The 17,232-nt window shown below is 26.2% G+C and overlaps 1 protein-coding gene and 1 long non-coding RNA gene across 3 annotated transcripts in view; one reads left to right on the plus strand and one right to left on the minus strand.

Annotated features, from left to right (window-relative positions):
- Positions 1–7,067, plus strand: part of LOC111636098 (homeobox protein aristaless-like) — a 34,292-nt gene extending 27,225 nt beyond the window's left edge. For both annotated transcript variants that reach the window (XM_023381278.1, XM_023381279.1), the window contains exon 4: positions 6,355–7,067. In XM_023381278.1, the coding sequence (XP_023237046.1) occupies positions 6,355–6,999 (645 nt within the window). In that variant the 3' untranslated portion in view covers positions 7,000–7,067. The remainder of the gene's footprint in view (positions 1–6,354) is intronic.
- Positions 1–10,350, minus strand: LOC111636099. The gene is made up of 2 exons (XR_002758479.1): positions 10,127–10,350; positions 1–165 (listed from the first exon to the last, which is right to left on the minus strand). It is a non-coding gene; the product is annotated as an uncharacterized LOC111636099 (long non-coding RNA).
- Between the last annotated feature and the right edge of the window lie 6,882 nt (positions 10,351–17,232).

Consider the following 17,232-nt stretch of genomic DNA (forward strand, 5'->3'; position numbering starts at 1 on the left):
TTTCGTTTATTGGAATTTTATTATTTTTATTTTCCTCTTCACAGTACATTGACACTTCGCTCCTTTTCAAACAACAGCTTCTAACAGGTATTTTCTAAGTCTTTAAGATCACCCAACCAATCAAAGTTATTCTTCTTCATTCTGTTAAATCATTTCCGGATTCTCCTGAATGAATACTTAACATTAATGCGAATTAATAGAACAAATAAAATATAGTTTAATGAGTTTGATTTAATGTTATTTTATAATATATAATAGTTTTTTATAGCGAAAAATTCATAACGTAGAACGATAGAAACTAAAGAAAAAGTTGAATGTTAAGCTTAAATATAAAGAGTTTGGTTATATTTGTCAAAAAATTTAATACTTTTAAGTTAAATTCACAATTTTGCCTTCAAGTTTAAATTCTCAAAACTTAAATACCTTTAATGCAGAAAACAAATAATAGCTTTAGAGAATGTAATTAAAAAATGTTTAAATGATCTTTATTTTGAAATGCATTATTATACAAGAGTAGTATCAAACAAGAGCAAAAAAGTATATTATAAATAATTCATAATGTAATAAAGACATAAAAGCAATGCCTCAAGAGCGTAATCACGTAAAGTGGATACAATATGAGAAGTACTGTACTGTAGTACAGTACAGAACATTAATAATTATATAATATTCCTCGACTCAATACAAATAAGGTTATTTAGCAAATGAAGAATCTAAAATAAGCTTATATTATAAACATACTTTTTAGAAGATGATTAAAAGTCAGTTACGTATACAATAATCCAAATTATAATCATATATTGACTATCAAATACGAAATATATGAGCTTGCCAATTTCAGTATGTTTACACGTATTAACTTAAATTTCGAAATGTTTTAAAGCTTAATACAATTTCAGTAGTATTTAATTAATAATGGATTTTTAAAAACACTAATGTCAATAAAAATCTTTAGTATTTTGTCAGATTAACATAAAAGAAGTTTCAATATTATATAAATAGATTTTGTTTGAAAAACTTGAAATTTAGTAGGTCAGAATCTCTTGATGCAAATCTTTACGCGATAAATCTCTTTCTTATTATAGGAAGGATTCCGGATCCTTCATTGAACTTGCAGGTGTTCTTGATTTTTTTCATTGGTAATTCGACACGGATTTCGTTTCTCCATTCTTCATCCATGCTGTCTGATCACACTACGGTTAGGACATGTCCGTAATGAATGAAACTGATTTCAGCGCTATCACCCATAAGAATATGAAAGCCTTTAAGGTAAAATTAATGCCACAACGTTTGCTTAAAGTGATAAGTTGATTTTATTATATTTCATATCGATTATTTCATTTCAAAGAAAATAACTTATGTTCTTCACTTTATGCAATTTGTTATTTTATACTGAAAATAGTTTTGAATACGCATTAAGTAATTCGAATTAAGCCTATATAATAAATTATTTAGATCAAATAGGGATCAAATATTATTAAAAAGATGTAGGCTATTGGTCAGTTTAATCTATTAGAATTCTATCTTAGGAAAAATAAAATTGTGAAGTTTGTATTCTAGCAATGAATTAATGATTATCGTAGGCTAATATTCATAAAGTTCAATAAATTATTTTTTTTATTGGAACGTTAATGCAACGATAATAAATTAGTTTTATAAATTGTCATCATCATTTACATCATAATTTTTATAAATTAATTAGATTATAAAACTCAATAATGTTAAACCTTCGTCATTGAATTATCGTAATATATTGAAGTGGCGGTGGAAGTGAACAATCAAAGTGACAGAGATTCAATTAAAGTATGATAAATCTCTATCGATAAGAGTGTGACAATAAAATTATTAGAATTACTCAACATTTAAGCCTACAAACAATAGTTTTAGTTATGATTGGATGCAGTCACGTCTAAATTGATGATAATCAGTTCAGAGAAATTCAGGATTGAAAAGAACCATCCGTGTCTTTTCACAATGGCAAAGAGTTCGATATCCGATAACACTTTGATTTATGAAAGGAAATTCACAGGAGTAAATCCGGTAAATTCCAAATGTCCTTCAAAAATGATTTTTAATGAATTTTTTGATTGCAACAGGAAGAATTTTCAATGTTTCAAGATTCGTGATTTTGTTATCATAACTTCAATCAAAATCACATTTTATTCCTATGCAATTGAAGGCTTTGATAGATTGAATAAATGATATACTGTTCAGCAGAATATATTTTTGTAGTGTATTCACAAAAGATAAAAGTTAAGGTCATCCTGAAGTAACTATTCAAAAATATCACGGAATATAAATTTTTAAATAAAATTCTATTATTGAAAAAGTGAAATGGTATCCGGAATTGCATATGCAACATGTTGTTCCTGAAATGCATCTATTTATACGTTTAGTTTTCATATCTTTTCATTTAAAACGATGTCCAAAATTCTTTGTTAACATGAGATTATTGCGAACGAACATTAAAATGAACTATATAAAATAAGGAAGCAATAGCAATTTAAATGAATAATGGACATCAGGGCGCAATATTCATGATATTTCAAGTTATTTATAATTTATTATGATCACATAATACATAGAAGAAAGAACGGAGAAGAAAAATTTAAATTGTATATGCGAGATTCTTAATTACTCTGTAGATATTTCTACTAAAAAAAAACCTCCCTTAATAGAGAATTTTAATTGGTTGAAATCATTAATTCGTAATTATAATGCTTAATAAATTAAATTGTAGAAGATAATTACTATTTTGCATGCTACTTTAAATAAGAAACTAATATCTTTATATATCGGATGATGTGTCATCGAGTAGTTTACTGGAAGAAAAATTATCATTTCACAACAAGTTAATTTGATTAGATTAGAGGATAAGTGTAATTAATCTCTCCTGAATGACAGTTGAAGCAGAGATGGAGACTCAGAAATTTTGATGAAATCAAAATTATTCTTTTTTAACTTCCTCCAATTAAATATCTATCACTAAAAAAACATTTCATTTCTATATATAATTAATGTTCTAGGGAATTATTTAATAAGCCAACATTAAATCAATATTATTAACGGTAGACTTAATGATAAATTGCAATTTTCAGGAATGTTTTTCTAGTTAAAAAATAGAAAAAATATTGGCATGCTCTATTCAGTTTTAATAGTATATTGAGTATATCTAATAGTCTTTTATTACAAAATAATTTCTTACATACTTTCAATAGATTTTCCTAGATAATATTAGTTTACTGAATTTCTAAATTTCTTTAACGGATAATTTATATGAATTTTTATTGTTCATCATATAGGCTACACCTCGTGTATAAAATATTTCCCTCGTAAATATTAGTTAATATAAAATAGTACATTTTTAAAGTTGTTTTTAAATGAGAGACTATAGTTATAATGTATTATTTTTATAAATAGTTATTCACAGTTACGTTTTATAAATTACAAAATTCTTAGTTATTTTTTTTATAAAGATTATTACACAATAATCAGGTCACATTTAGCTAAAATTTAAAGAGAGAAAAATGACGATAACATGTAATTGATCCGAAATTTAGATAACGAAAACTTAAACGTGAACTCGGAACATTTCTCACATAATTGAACAATTTGTTATATTTTGAAACAACTAGCGATAAACAAAACCTATATTATCTCTAAACACGAATGGTAGTACCACAATAGTATAGAATGGTACTACCTGATACAAGCCGAAAATATTCATTTCCGGTGTACACACGTGCGAATTTAACACGTGATATCCGGTCATGCGATTATCATGTTATATTGAGGTAAATATCAGATGAGACTCGTCCATTATCTTTTCAATCTTTATTGCTTCCTCTCGATACATAATCTATTGCATTCTTACATTTAATAAAAACAAAAAAAAAATTATCTTACATTATAAATAGCCTTATTTAAAGTATAAGAAATTAAGCAGTTGTTAAATATTTATATTTATTGTATTATTTTTTTGTAATTACAGTTATAATTTTATTATTTCTTAAGACAAATAGTGATTTTATTACAACTACTTTTATTTTATATTTAAATTTAGACTATTAAATTAATTTTTCCATTTTATCAATTTATAGAACACCAAAATATTTTTGAACGTTTATTTAAAATTACTTTAAACTTTGTAAAATATTTATGTTTTTATATAATTAGTGTCAAAAGTTATAATAATTCTTTAAAATTCCTGTCCTCCATCAGAATAAGCCATATTACAGAATTTAAAACTTTGTTCAAACACTAAAATCCTTAAGATTTCACGATAATTTTTAATAGTGAAGAAGAAAAATACCTATATAAAACTATTATATAAGACTAAACTATATAGCTTATATAGTAGTGAATTTCAGTCATTATTTAATTTTTACAAAAGAATTAGAATTTCGAGCTTACAGATATTCGAAACATTCACGAATTAAAAATATTTGCGAGGATACAAACATCAAGTATTTTAACTGACTGTAAAATCACTCAACTTGTACATCCTAGCCGGGGGCAAACAAAAAGTAATTATTGTATAAGTATTTTTTCATTTTTTTTTCTATCCACACTAATTACTGGCCAGATAATACGATTCTTATTGCGTGCCAGACTCAGTTGAAATTAATCGCCTTGCAGGCTGCTGACAACTTCTTTACTTTCATTGTCTGTTAATGTAGAGTGTAGGGATGAAACTACACCACATAGAAAGACAAATCGCACTAGTTTTTTCATCTCATTAATATATATATATTTTTTTTGCATAAAATCGGCAACAGGTATTTTTTTAAAATGTTTTCGTGACATCACAAGTCTTACCTGTCAAATGTCAAACGTGACTTCATCGTCTGAAAGATAAAGTAATCTAACAATGTCACCTGCCAATTGCTAACCACGTGAGACTGCAAACGAATTGCTCATTGGTTATATGATATCATGAAAATCGGAAAAACCTCACAAGGTTTATAAGAAAGTAATTCTTTTATCTACATGTGGGACTGCAGTAGATATTGGTCAAGTTCATAAGTAGGAATTAAAATTTTGTGCTTTCCTTAAAGAGATGTCATTTTATCCCTCAGGCAGTAATGGCGATAGGGTAGTAGACATGGTTCACTGACTTGACCGCCATCTGCTCCTATCAGGGTTAATTGTCGATGCTGTCACAAGGTGTGCTACAGCATGTTGATTGACTCAGTCGATATATTTTTTTTACCTAACATTGCAATTGATATAGAAACGCTCCTGATCAGAATTAGAAATAGCATGAATTAGTTTTCGTTTTTATATAGTTGGTTATTTATTTCATGAATTAATCAGTAAATTATTAATGCTTTATATATTTATAAAGTTTAAAAAAATCTTTCTCTTCCATTATAATTTTTTTAAGTTTAGCTTTTATTAGAGTTTTTATATAAATTTTATCATTTTTAACTTTAAAAAATTGCACATATTTTGTTGTAGATTATATTCTACAAAATATAAGCGTAGATTTATTAAAATTATAATTGCATTCTACTTACTTATAATTTGTTTTCTTAAACTGCAGAACTATTTAGAACATTATGTAAACAATTTAAGGAGAATTCATTTACTAGTTTTACTGACGAATAAGAATTAAAATTTTCCAAATATAGTTAAACAATTAGAAGAAACAACAGTCTGTTCCATATCTTCCAAAGCCAACTTTGCTTCTCTGTTCAATTCACACTTACAACTGACAAGTTAATACAGTGAGGAAAATAATTGGCCAGGTTAGGATAAAAATTACTTCATGTCACGCAGGAGATACATTAACATGTACACCGAAACTTACGAGGTCACGGAAATCGTGACGGAGTTCGCACTTTTGCGCGTTAACTAACGTGCACAATTGGGCGTGGTTAAACAATTCATTGCTGTATTACATTTAGGAAGCGATGTTGTTTGTCCAATTGATCTTTACTTCATAATTTGAGTAAATTTGCATAGATTATATAAAACAATTCGTTTAGCATTATTGCGATTTAATGAAATTAAATTACTGAATAAAATTAATTTTGAAATAATTTATGTTAGAAAATTATAATAAAACTGGTTAAAGATTAAGTATTAAGATAAACATATTTTTTTTTATGTTTCCATGATAAAGAAGTAAATTTTTTAAAAAATCTTTAAGAGAATCATGATCATAAGGCCTATGTCTATTTATCTAGATATGATGGAATGTTTAATAATAAAGCTGTACAATTATATTTTTTATATAATCAGTATTTAATTAATTTTTATATAATATACAGTTACTGTACATAAATTATATATAAAAACAAATTAATTATTTCATATTTAGTTAAGAAATTTTTTTTTATTTCGTTTCAGGTTTGGTTTCAAAATAGACGTGCTAAATGGAGAAAACAGGAGAAAGCAGCCGGAAGTCAGGGTCAAAGTTATATGCCATATAGCACTTCTCCTAGCATACCGTCCAATCCTCCAACTAATCCGTCAACTACTACTGCACCAACAATTGGCCCCTACGGTCCATTGGTTTACCCAAGGAAGCAATATGATTCTCCCTTATATGGAGCGAGTTCTCGACTTCAACCGTCCTACCTCCCTCCAGTAGCAGGAAAACTACTGCCTAGCTCTACTTACTTATCAGGATCACCATATACGTTAAGGGACTTATCACCTTATTCTTCAGCAGGATTGCTTCCTACTGTGTTACCCACATCATTCGGTCCTGGATACCCTTTCCATAGTTTCCTCACTAACTTATCCGTCCATAGTAGACCAAAACTGAGTCTCACTGATGTTCATCCTCATCCTACACCTGTGACTAGTGCAGAAAACTTTGCTAGTTTTTTAGGTTACGCACCCACCACTTCTCAAACTTCGAGTCTGTTGGGGAATCCAGCAGATTTGGATAGAAGAAGTTCAAGCATAGCAGCACTTCGATTGAAAGCCCGTGAACATGAAATGAGAATGGAAATTCTCAGAAAAGCTAATGGGGAATTGATTAGTTGAATTATTTTATATAATTGCTACATAGTTTTGAATGAAAATAAGATAAAAATGGGTCTATTTGAATGAATAATACGAGTTCTTCGAAAGAACTTAAGTCTGAAGAACAAATTATAAGAATGAAATATTTTGATGAAAACGAATGGTACAGTTAAGCGAAATTTAAATTAATATGATAATATTTTAAGCTTATACACGCATTTTAAATGAGAATTTAAATTTAAAAAATTTAAAACAAAAGAAAAACCTATTATTTAACTTTTTAAATAGGTTAAAATAATAAATTTATGTATCCGAATAAGATTTGAATGAACAAGGAAGAAATATAATGCATCTTAATTAACTGTAAAAAAAAAGTTTATTACTAATAACACGATTCGAATTTTATTTGTGATCAAATTTTCCAGATTCAAGATTTTAAAAATCAAGTAATCTAATTCTGAATAAGAATTTGTGATATAAACGAATTCGGGAATTTCAGGGTTTATAAATGTATCCAATACTGTATGTTATTTATTGCCTTTGTCATATGAAGTCTATATGACGTCGTTGTTATCATTGTACAGTGTACATTATTGGATTACCTTCTCCCGATAAAAATTTATCGTTTTTTAACGCGAAAAAAAAAGTTAAAATAGAAACTGCCTCGCAAATTACTGTATATGCACTCAAACAGCATTTTATTCTGTGATTATTATTTTTATTTTTATAAATATCTAAAAACAAGCCGAAGGCATCTTCTAGAAAAATTTCTTGCCTTTAAGCTTAATCTGCATAACTAGTTTGTATTATATGAACATAATAATTGCCTTAATAATTGTTACTTTAGGGACCTATAAACCTACTTAAATCTGCGAGCAATTCCAAGGTTGCATACACATCATCGATATGAAAATACTTCTATAAGATACGATCGCCGTAATTCGTTACAGTAAGTGACTAAATCTCAAAACTGAAGGCCTTAAAAAACTATACTGTGCCTGAAAATTTACCGTCCAAAGAACAAACTTTTTTTATATTGATTTATGTGCCTCTTGATATTGTTAATGCACTTAATCTTGAAAAAAAAATAACAATTTCTGCACGTTTGGGAAATGGTGACTATTCTTAAAACATAATTTATGTTCACTTTATGTACAATTTAAATTTTATATGTCAAACAATATGGCGAAGGGTTTCGCTATGTTACACTTCTATTTAAATAAATACTTCTTTAAAGTAAAGTTTTATTTATTGATTGATTGATTGCAATGTCTTATATTAAACATAAAATTTCTGCACTTAATTCTAATAAATGAACTAAGAAAACACAAACTTTTATATTTAAAATTTAATATTTTTAATTTATTAGTTTATTTAATTGGTGTAATTTATTAAAAGAACAAAATTATTTCCACTGAAATTCCTACTTTTAATGGAAATATAATATACAGATGATTATCGTTTATTTTAAATTGAACTTCAAAAACACTGAAAATATTTATTTGTAATCATATTTTTCTATATTTCTTCTACCCTTCGTAGTTTTAAAATAATTCAAATTTGTTTATCTCTGAAAATTTAAATTTGATTATCAGATGGGAATCTTGAGATAGGAACAAGTCCCAAAGGGGAAAAAATCTAGCGAAAAAGGTTTAATTGCAGATTTTTCCCATTTGTACCTCCAGGAGCCCCTTAAAGCACTTATCTGTATTCACCAAACCCATTTATTAAACTAAATGCTCCATATAGCCCTGGTCACAATTACCGTTTAATCATACTTAAGCCCACTTTGTAAGGAGAAGAATCTCAACTAGCAACTTTTTATAGAATCATAACTCATGCTGTAATTATTATGCTTTAAATAGTTTTACTTACTTTTGCAGACAGTAATTTGACCTAAGTAATTTGTTTTCGGTTATTTTTATAAGTAAAAGTAATAGCTAACAATCATTTTAATTAATTAAAAAGATTAAGCCCTATGAGTCAATGAGTAAAATGCATTAAAACGCTTTGATAAACAAGGAAGAGTTTAAAAGTAAATCTAGTTTTTCTTGTTTAATGTATACGCTACTGTAAAATTTTAGATAATAAAATCAAATAATAATTTTTAAAAATTCAATTTAAATTATATTTTTATGCTAATTAAAGAATAGAAAAAATTTATTAAATTTTAAAATATTTAATTAGAATAAAAATTAGATAAATATCCTAATCTGTACTATACGACACCATACTTTAACAACATTAATTTTAAAGAAATTATATCAAACAAGCATAAATCAACCTTATATAAAGCCTATAAAACTGCATTTAATGCATATGGTTTTTAAATTATATATAGTTATAAAATAGTAATTTTGAAATTCCATAGAAAGCTAAATTTTATCTCTGGGTACACAACCTCCTCCTCTAAAACCATCAACAAGGTTAATCTATATCAATAAAAACGGACTAAGTGACAAATAATCTTTAGAACTTCTAGCTAATATCCATTTAACACGATTTCCTGTTTCCATCTGTCATTAAGAGAAGACATAAGCGGTTTCAATCCGATAATGATTCAGTTTTTTTTTTTAATAACAATGTCATCTGGAAACCGGTCAGAAACCAGAGGGCTGATGTCACGCTTAGAAAATTCAGATAGCTTTCTACTTTTTCCATTTTCTTCAGCATCAAAAGAAGTCATTTAGACCATTGCAAAAATTTATAATCTTTTATGCTGAAGCTTATTTAAATGGAAAGATCTACAAAGATAAATAGCTATTTTAGAATGTAATTTCTTCGCTTAAAATGAAAAATTGTTTACATTCCTTTTGTGTGTGTGTGTGTGTGTTGTTTAAGCTTTAAAGTGGGAAATTTAAGTAATGCGTAATTTAATTAAACGGTTTTTATACTATTAAACAAATAGTTTCCTTAAAAGGCGGAAAAATAAATTAGGTTTTTTTTACTTTTTAAAACTAATATTAACATTTTAGCAAAAAATAATAAGGAAATTAACAAATAAAAAACTGTTTTAGGAAAAATTTATATAAAAATTTTCCTTGTAAAGTAAATTAAATTCAACTTTAAAAAAAATGTATAAGAAAATAGAGTCATAGACTTTTCGTGCAGAAAATTTACTTTTTAAGAATATCTCAGTAGCATTTACCTTTCTTCTCTATCCTCCCTCTATGTTGGTTTTCGTGATTTTAGTTTTTCAGGCTGTAAACTTCACAAAAGTGATTTGTTTGTATAAGAAACGTGAATTGGAGATGCATGCATGAATTGCTGCACGCGAACAATTTGGAATTTCCTATTTTCTGTGAAGTAGCATCATTTTGTTTTCAAACAATAGACTCACGTAATTGTTTAAATTTGTTCTGTTTTGTTTCAAACGATAGCTGGAAAAAAAATAAATAAATAAATAAATTTTGTTTTCTTATGTAGCAAATTATGCTGTAAGTTACTTAAAAATAATTCTTTGTTTTTTTTTGAAACAATATAAAACAATAAATAAATATAAATCTGTTTAGCCTATAACTTAAATAAACCTGCAAGCTATAACAGGAAAACTGTCATGTTTAATCGAATTTTTTAGAGAAAGCGTGAAAACAATAATAAATCTTTATTGTATTTTTTATCGCTTTTAAATTAGAGTAAAACTGTAACTTGTTTATTTTATTTTATAAATTGATGATACTACTTCTACCTTTTCTCTCCCTTTTTTCCCCTCCATTAGCAAAAAACAATGACAATTACTTTTGAAATCTAAGAGATATTTTAAACAAAATTTCTTAATAGACTTGAGTGAAGATGAAGATCATGGGCCCCAACTCTAAGGGGCTAGAACCCATTCAGCTCTTCCAAATAATATTTTTAATTGACGCTGACCTCCAGAGTTGAACTTAAACTAAAATTGGGGCTAAACGGCATCACGGGTGCCAAACTTTTAGAGTTGGTCTCCGTGATGAAAATAGAAAAAATGGAAGATCAAACAAAATGGTTCTCAGTCAACAAAAAGGCAGATTCATTAAAGTTTTAATTGTACTTTTAATCAAACTAAAATACAATTAAAATTAAATGTATTTAAATTATAAATTTTTTGCTTTCGATTATGAAATTATAATCCGATGAATTAATTTAACTGTTTCGTTTCTGCCATTTTTTTTTTATTTTACAGGAAAATGTATAATCAAATGAAAGTAACAACGTGTAATTGAGAAAATATGCAACACTTTTTTTTCCTAATTTATATATTGTTAATTTCATACTTTTACAAAATAATTTTCATAATTTTATCGAATGATTAATGTGAAACGAAAAACTAATTTCCTAAGTGTTATTACTTTATCGATATGTTCCGATCATAAGTTGAAATATGCTGTTCAGAATAATTATTTTTATATTTCTGTATTATACATGATACTAACAAGTGTAAGAGTAAATTAAATTTTGGTATTTAAATTTAATTGTAATGAATATTTTATTTATTTTGTTTTTTTAAAGTAAAATATTCTTAGAGACAAAGCAAGATAGTTTAATTCAATCGTCTAAAAACAGTTGCAAAGAATATATTTCAAGAATATATAAATGATATGATACAAAAGGTTTTTGTATTAAAAACGTACAATTGGCTATGCATAACAGCCTTTAAAATGTATTCTATTTTCCAACATAATTGTATGTAAGCTACATTAATTTTCTTGTTAATATAAGAATATATGTACACTAGGCCTACGTACAGTGTATAGTTTATTTACTTATAATTATTTGTGAGCATCATTCCAGTATCATGCGTGAATGTTGATTTGATTTTGCTACGTTATGCCAAAACTAAGGAATTTATAACATGTTTTACGAATTCTAATGACTTCAGCAATGTTTATTTCATTTCTATTCTCTGTCCATTCTCCTTCTTACTGTAATAATAAGATTTTGTACAAAATATTTAACCTTTTCGATTTTCTTATGAATTTCTCGATAATCTAAATACAAAAGAATCAGTAAAAACAGTCAAATTTGTTTATTTTTTTAAAAATTTAATTATAATATTTACTAGAATTGATAACAGTAAATAATAATATTTAGTTCTTAAATTAGACTTATAGAAACAAATATAAAACAAGATCTCAATTTAATTTGTAGTATTTTAAAAGAAGAAATATTATATAAAGTCATAATTTGAAAATATATTATAAAATGTTATTATTAAAAATACTAAAACACAATTATAATAAAATTATTATTTATTGTCATAAAAAGAAACATCGTACTGTTTACTGATCTGCGTTGTTAGGTTTGAATACGTTGTTGTTGTTGAAATATTTACAATAAACATATTTAATATTAAATTATTTATCTAAAACGATTGATTGTAGGCAGATTATTACAAATATTTAAGAAAAAATTTCCTTCCAATAGTTAAAAAATCAAAAAGTTTAAGTATTTAACACGTGTAGGAGCTAAAACACTACCTTACACAATAGAAATTACAACCTTTAAACCATATCTTAGCCCGTATTTTATCTGTTGTATTTGGAGAATTAAATAAGTGAGTATTCTTAAAATTACTTACTTTTGATTATCTGTCAATGATAAAAAAAAATTAACAAATACAATAAAGATAATTTAACGTATGACATTATGGAGAAATTCACGAACTTAGAGGAGTGTTGCATGTTAACAAGCAAGACACAAAATAAAATTATAAATTTATTTATTGCTAAATTAAATAAATTGAACATCGATTGATTCCATAAAATAGTTCTAATGTCAACAGCTATTTATTCCCGTAAAGTATATTGATTAATTGGTACTTAACGTAGCCAAAAATAAATCATTAAATTAAGTAAGATTATTTTAAATTAGAGGCAAAATTCCTAATAAACCAATAAAAAATCAATTATAATATTTAAATTTGAATAGGAGTATCAATTATTTTTAATTATAAGTAAATTTATTATCAAAAACTTTGGAAAATTCGAGACATGTGCCTGAATTTGAAATCGACGGCCATAAAATCACTTAAGAGATGTCATAAATTTCTTCGTAGATTCTGATTACCTGATCCTTATCAATTTTTTTTACCTGTACTGATTTATGGTACGAGAAAAATATTTAGACAAAGAAAATTTAGTATTTTAAGATTTTATTTTTCTATTTAGAAAGCGTTTTAATAAATTTCTTAAAATATAAAATTTTAGTAAATTAATCGAACACATTAAATTAGAATATTAAATAATAAACCCTAAAAAAATAAATTCAATATCGGTTAATTAATAAAATATTTCTCATATTATTTTAAAAATCTTGTTTAAATTTTTACTTTTAATTTATATTAATATGCAATAATTACGTTAATTTAATATTAAAATTCTCTAAGAGATCATCCAGAAAATTATTAAAAAAAAGAGAAAAATAAAAAAGTAATATGAAAGACATAAGTTAAATATCATTCTTTACTATAATAAATGATTCCTTCCCACAATTATTCGAACAAAAGTTAATAACTCAATTATGAAAATGCGAAAATATCAAGAGGAAACCATGCATAATGTATAATTGTAGGTCTGCCTCATTTAATACGCAGGTAGTACAGTTATTAAAAAAAAATGATTAAATCTAAAGTAGCATTTAATGTGGTGTCATTTCAAAATTACTTTATATACATATACGGTAACTAATATTATAAAGGTTCATTTATGAATATTTATTTAAAACCATATCAATTTAAAAAAAAAAAGTGTAGGATGGATTTATAGGGCTTGATTAAACGTTGTCATGGATTGTCTTTAATGGTAATTAAATTTAAAATAATATTTTAAAATTAAATTATAGAAAGGTATTTTTAAAATAAAATTCTTTTTATTGTTTAAAAATATGTATACTTATTAAAAATATTTTTAAAATATATATAAGCTTTCAGCTCAATTATCAGCCATACAGTATTTTATTTTATTCTTTCTTAAAAGTTTAATAAAAGTCCCATTGTAGTAGATTTTGTGAAAATGTCACATGGAATACTATCAAGTAAACTTGTATTTACTTCGTTAATTATGCAAAAATGTAATGATTTCATTTAATAGAGCACTGTCTACATGTTATTTCTAGTGCCTCTGTTCATTATTTAAACCTGTTAAGTAGTAAAATCATGTATATTAATATAAGAAAGCACTTAAATCGCATACACAAATCATGTACAAAGACTTTCCGACCTCAAAGCAAATCTCCAATAACAAGATATCTGATAAGACAAAAAGGATGTTATTTAAAGATGAAGTAGACAGTAGACAAGAGTTACAGCGAAACCTCTACACCTATTTGTACTTATCCGGTGCCTAAAGCAAATTTTATATATTTTGTTAGACCAATATAATTGTAACATTAATACCTAACAGTATGAAAATTTAGTAGGAACTAAATCAAATAGGGGTCATCTAGCAGTTTGAATAAATTTATATAACATCAGGGAAAAAGTTAAGTTTAAACATTCCTTAGGCTGATTGAACACTAACAGCAGGTTGTGTGGGATTTAGTAACATCTAAATCACCTCTAGCCCCATACCACTTGATGCATGTTGCCTGACAACGGAACATAAAGTAAAACAACTTTGGCAGTATGTCGTGTTCTTTGTTCTATCCAGAAACTTAGCTTTATTTTATATTTTATCTTAAAATAAGTTCTAGGAGATTAGATCTACATTATATATACTATATATATAAATACAGGACTAGGATGATTAAATCATTCCATTAGATCTGGCTCCTCTACTAAAAATTCAACAGAAGAAATAGTTTTTAAAAGAGCAACAGATGTTAAAGTGTTTGCAGCTGCAACATAATCTAATTTGATTTTTCTTTTATTTAATGTTATCTCATTAAAATTAGCATAAAAAATTATATACTGGTAGTTAAAGATGAATGAAAGGCTTTTTAGTAGTTGTAAATGATAATTTTCTACAAATTATAAAAAATGTTGTATCTTTAAATAGAATAATAATACAGTTTCTAGATTGCTTTAATACATTATCCGAGTGTCATGTATTAGAATGATAGACAATTGTTTATTTTAAATTTCTTATAAATTTTAATAGAAATTTATAAAGGAAAAATAGATTTATTATATTTATTTTATTTATTTATAAAAAAGATTTATATCTATTACATGATATGAATACTTATTTATATAATCATTCATATATATTTGAAATTTAGACTAAACTAATGCCAAAAACTACACTTAAGTTATAAAAACCCTTTATGGACTTTTATGATTATAATCAATGATGATGGATCATGTAATAAATCGTATTCCTGAAGAGTTCTTTAATTTATACTCAAATACAAGGATTATTTATGACGAAAATTTAGAATTGAAACGTTGAAGTATCTAAATCCATTGTTTGGCAAAAATATCTTATCTTTAATCAGATCCACGTGACTTAAAGAGAAATAGAGTATCCTTTTTTGGCAAAAACGGAAAATCCATTGACCACTAGAGCGAAATAATTGCAGTGCAAATCTTCTGGAATGTCATATGGGTAAAAGTAAATCCGAAAAAGAGACCTTGGATGAAGACGCGTGGATCCACTTGATTTTGTTTCTGCTACTCGAACTAACGATATGACCTAACCAAAAAACTTCACAAAAAAAATCTCTATGTAAGCTAATTTAAAATAGTTTAATGATACTAAAATAAACACATAGTTTGCAATGAGTTAAATATATAAAATTAATCAGAATCTTTCTAATTTAAAATTTTTCTCTAAAAGACAAAGTACTAAATGAACTCTGATAAACTTTCTCTTGTGTATTTCAATATAAAATACATAAGAGAAAAATTTAACATTTTGTTGAGAAAACTGTTATTAATGAGCTCAATGAATCAAGTTATATAAGTCTTATATATATAATTTGAACAAGACTAAACAACTCATTATAAAATATTATATAACAATAACATGAACAATGAACAAGATTTAATGCACTTTTTCGTTTCAATAGCCACATTTTCAGATATTAAAAAAAAAAATTCTAGTGTCTACTATAACTAAACGCAAGAAATTAGGTGCATTTTGATTCCTATTTAATTGCCAAAATAGCCTTTAAATGACGGTGCCATCTGCTAGTGATTTATCGAACTACTTTTGTTCCATTATCATCATTTGGAAGACAATTTGGAAGAATCAAGATATAAAAAAAAAATTCTGTCGGCTTTAAACTCCCAGGAACTTTCAACTCCATTTTGTAGTTGTTTGAAGCGGAAATAAAGAATTACTTTCTAACTTGGTTCAACTCGTCCATCAGCAGAAAACTAGAGTAATCATTGTTGTTTGACGACTTTTTGCGTATTGTTCGTAGATGCGAAATGTTTCTTATTGGAAATATGATCTTTCTCATTTAGTTTTTACTAAAATAAATCTAAGAAAATCCGAGAAACTTTTTTTTTAAAATAAAATTTGTAGTTGTAGGAAATATCAAGCAAAATGAAACAGCTGAAGCGTATTATATTTTGGACACTTTCCATAATATTAATAATGGTAGTTCATAGAAGTACAGTACATATAGTTAATGAAATAATAAAATATTGTGTAGAGTATTGAAATTTTAATGTAAAGATCTACTTCATTAATGATTTAGGCCTATGTTATAGGCTATATATGATGAAAATTGAATATTTTGAAGACTTTACTCTTTTATGCACATTAATGTAGGACTATTTATATATTTTAATAGGGGGAAAATTTCATACTTCGAAAGTCTGTGAATCATCTTAATAGTTTATAGGACTCATAACAAATTAATTGGAGCAGACTATAAGTTTTGAATAGATAAAAAGTATAAAAAACCTAATTAAGGAACTAATAAAACATTCAGTTCTTTTATAAAAATTTTTCATTTAATTTTTAAAAGACGATTAATCACCATATAAGGCACTTAATGAAGTCAAACGCAGTTGTTAATAATGTTCAGCTGTCGTGATCTCTTGCTTATATTTGTCACACTTGACAAGCATATTTGTCATCTTCATACTTGTTATATAAACAAACGTTTGAACGACTTGACCCTTTTATACCAACAGAACCACCGCCATTCGACTTATTCACTATGACTTCATTCATACTACGTTGGCTAGAAGACTCGTCACACTGGTCACGTGACAATAAAGCCTTTTCTTGCCCGAGGTGACAATTATACTTCGTACAAAAAGAAAGCCCAAATACATACGCTTTTTTTTCCTACTTTATTTTTTATGTGGAGTAAAGATATCAACTT

Source organism: Centruroides sculpturatus, unplaced genomic scaffold (genome assembly GCF_000671375.1).
Source record: "Centruroides sculpturatus isolate CEXI.00-Female unplaced genomic scaffold, Cexi_2.0 scaffold1103, whole genome shotgun sequence".
Lineage (NCBI taxonomy): Eukaryota > Metazoa > Arthropoda > Arachnida > Scorpiones > Buthidae > Centruroides > Centruroides sculpturatus.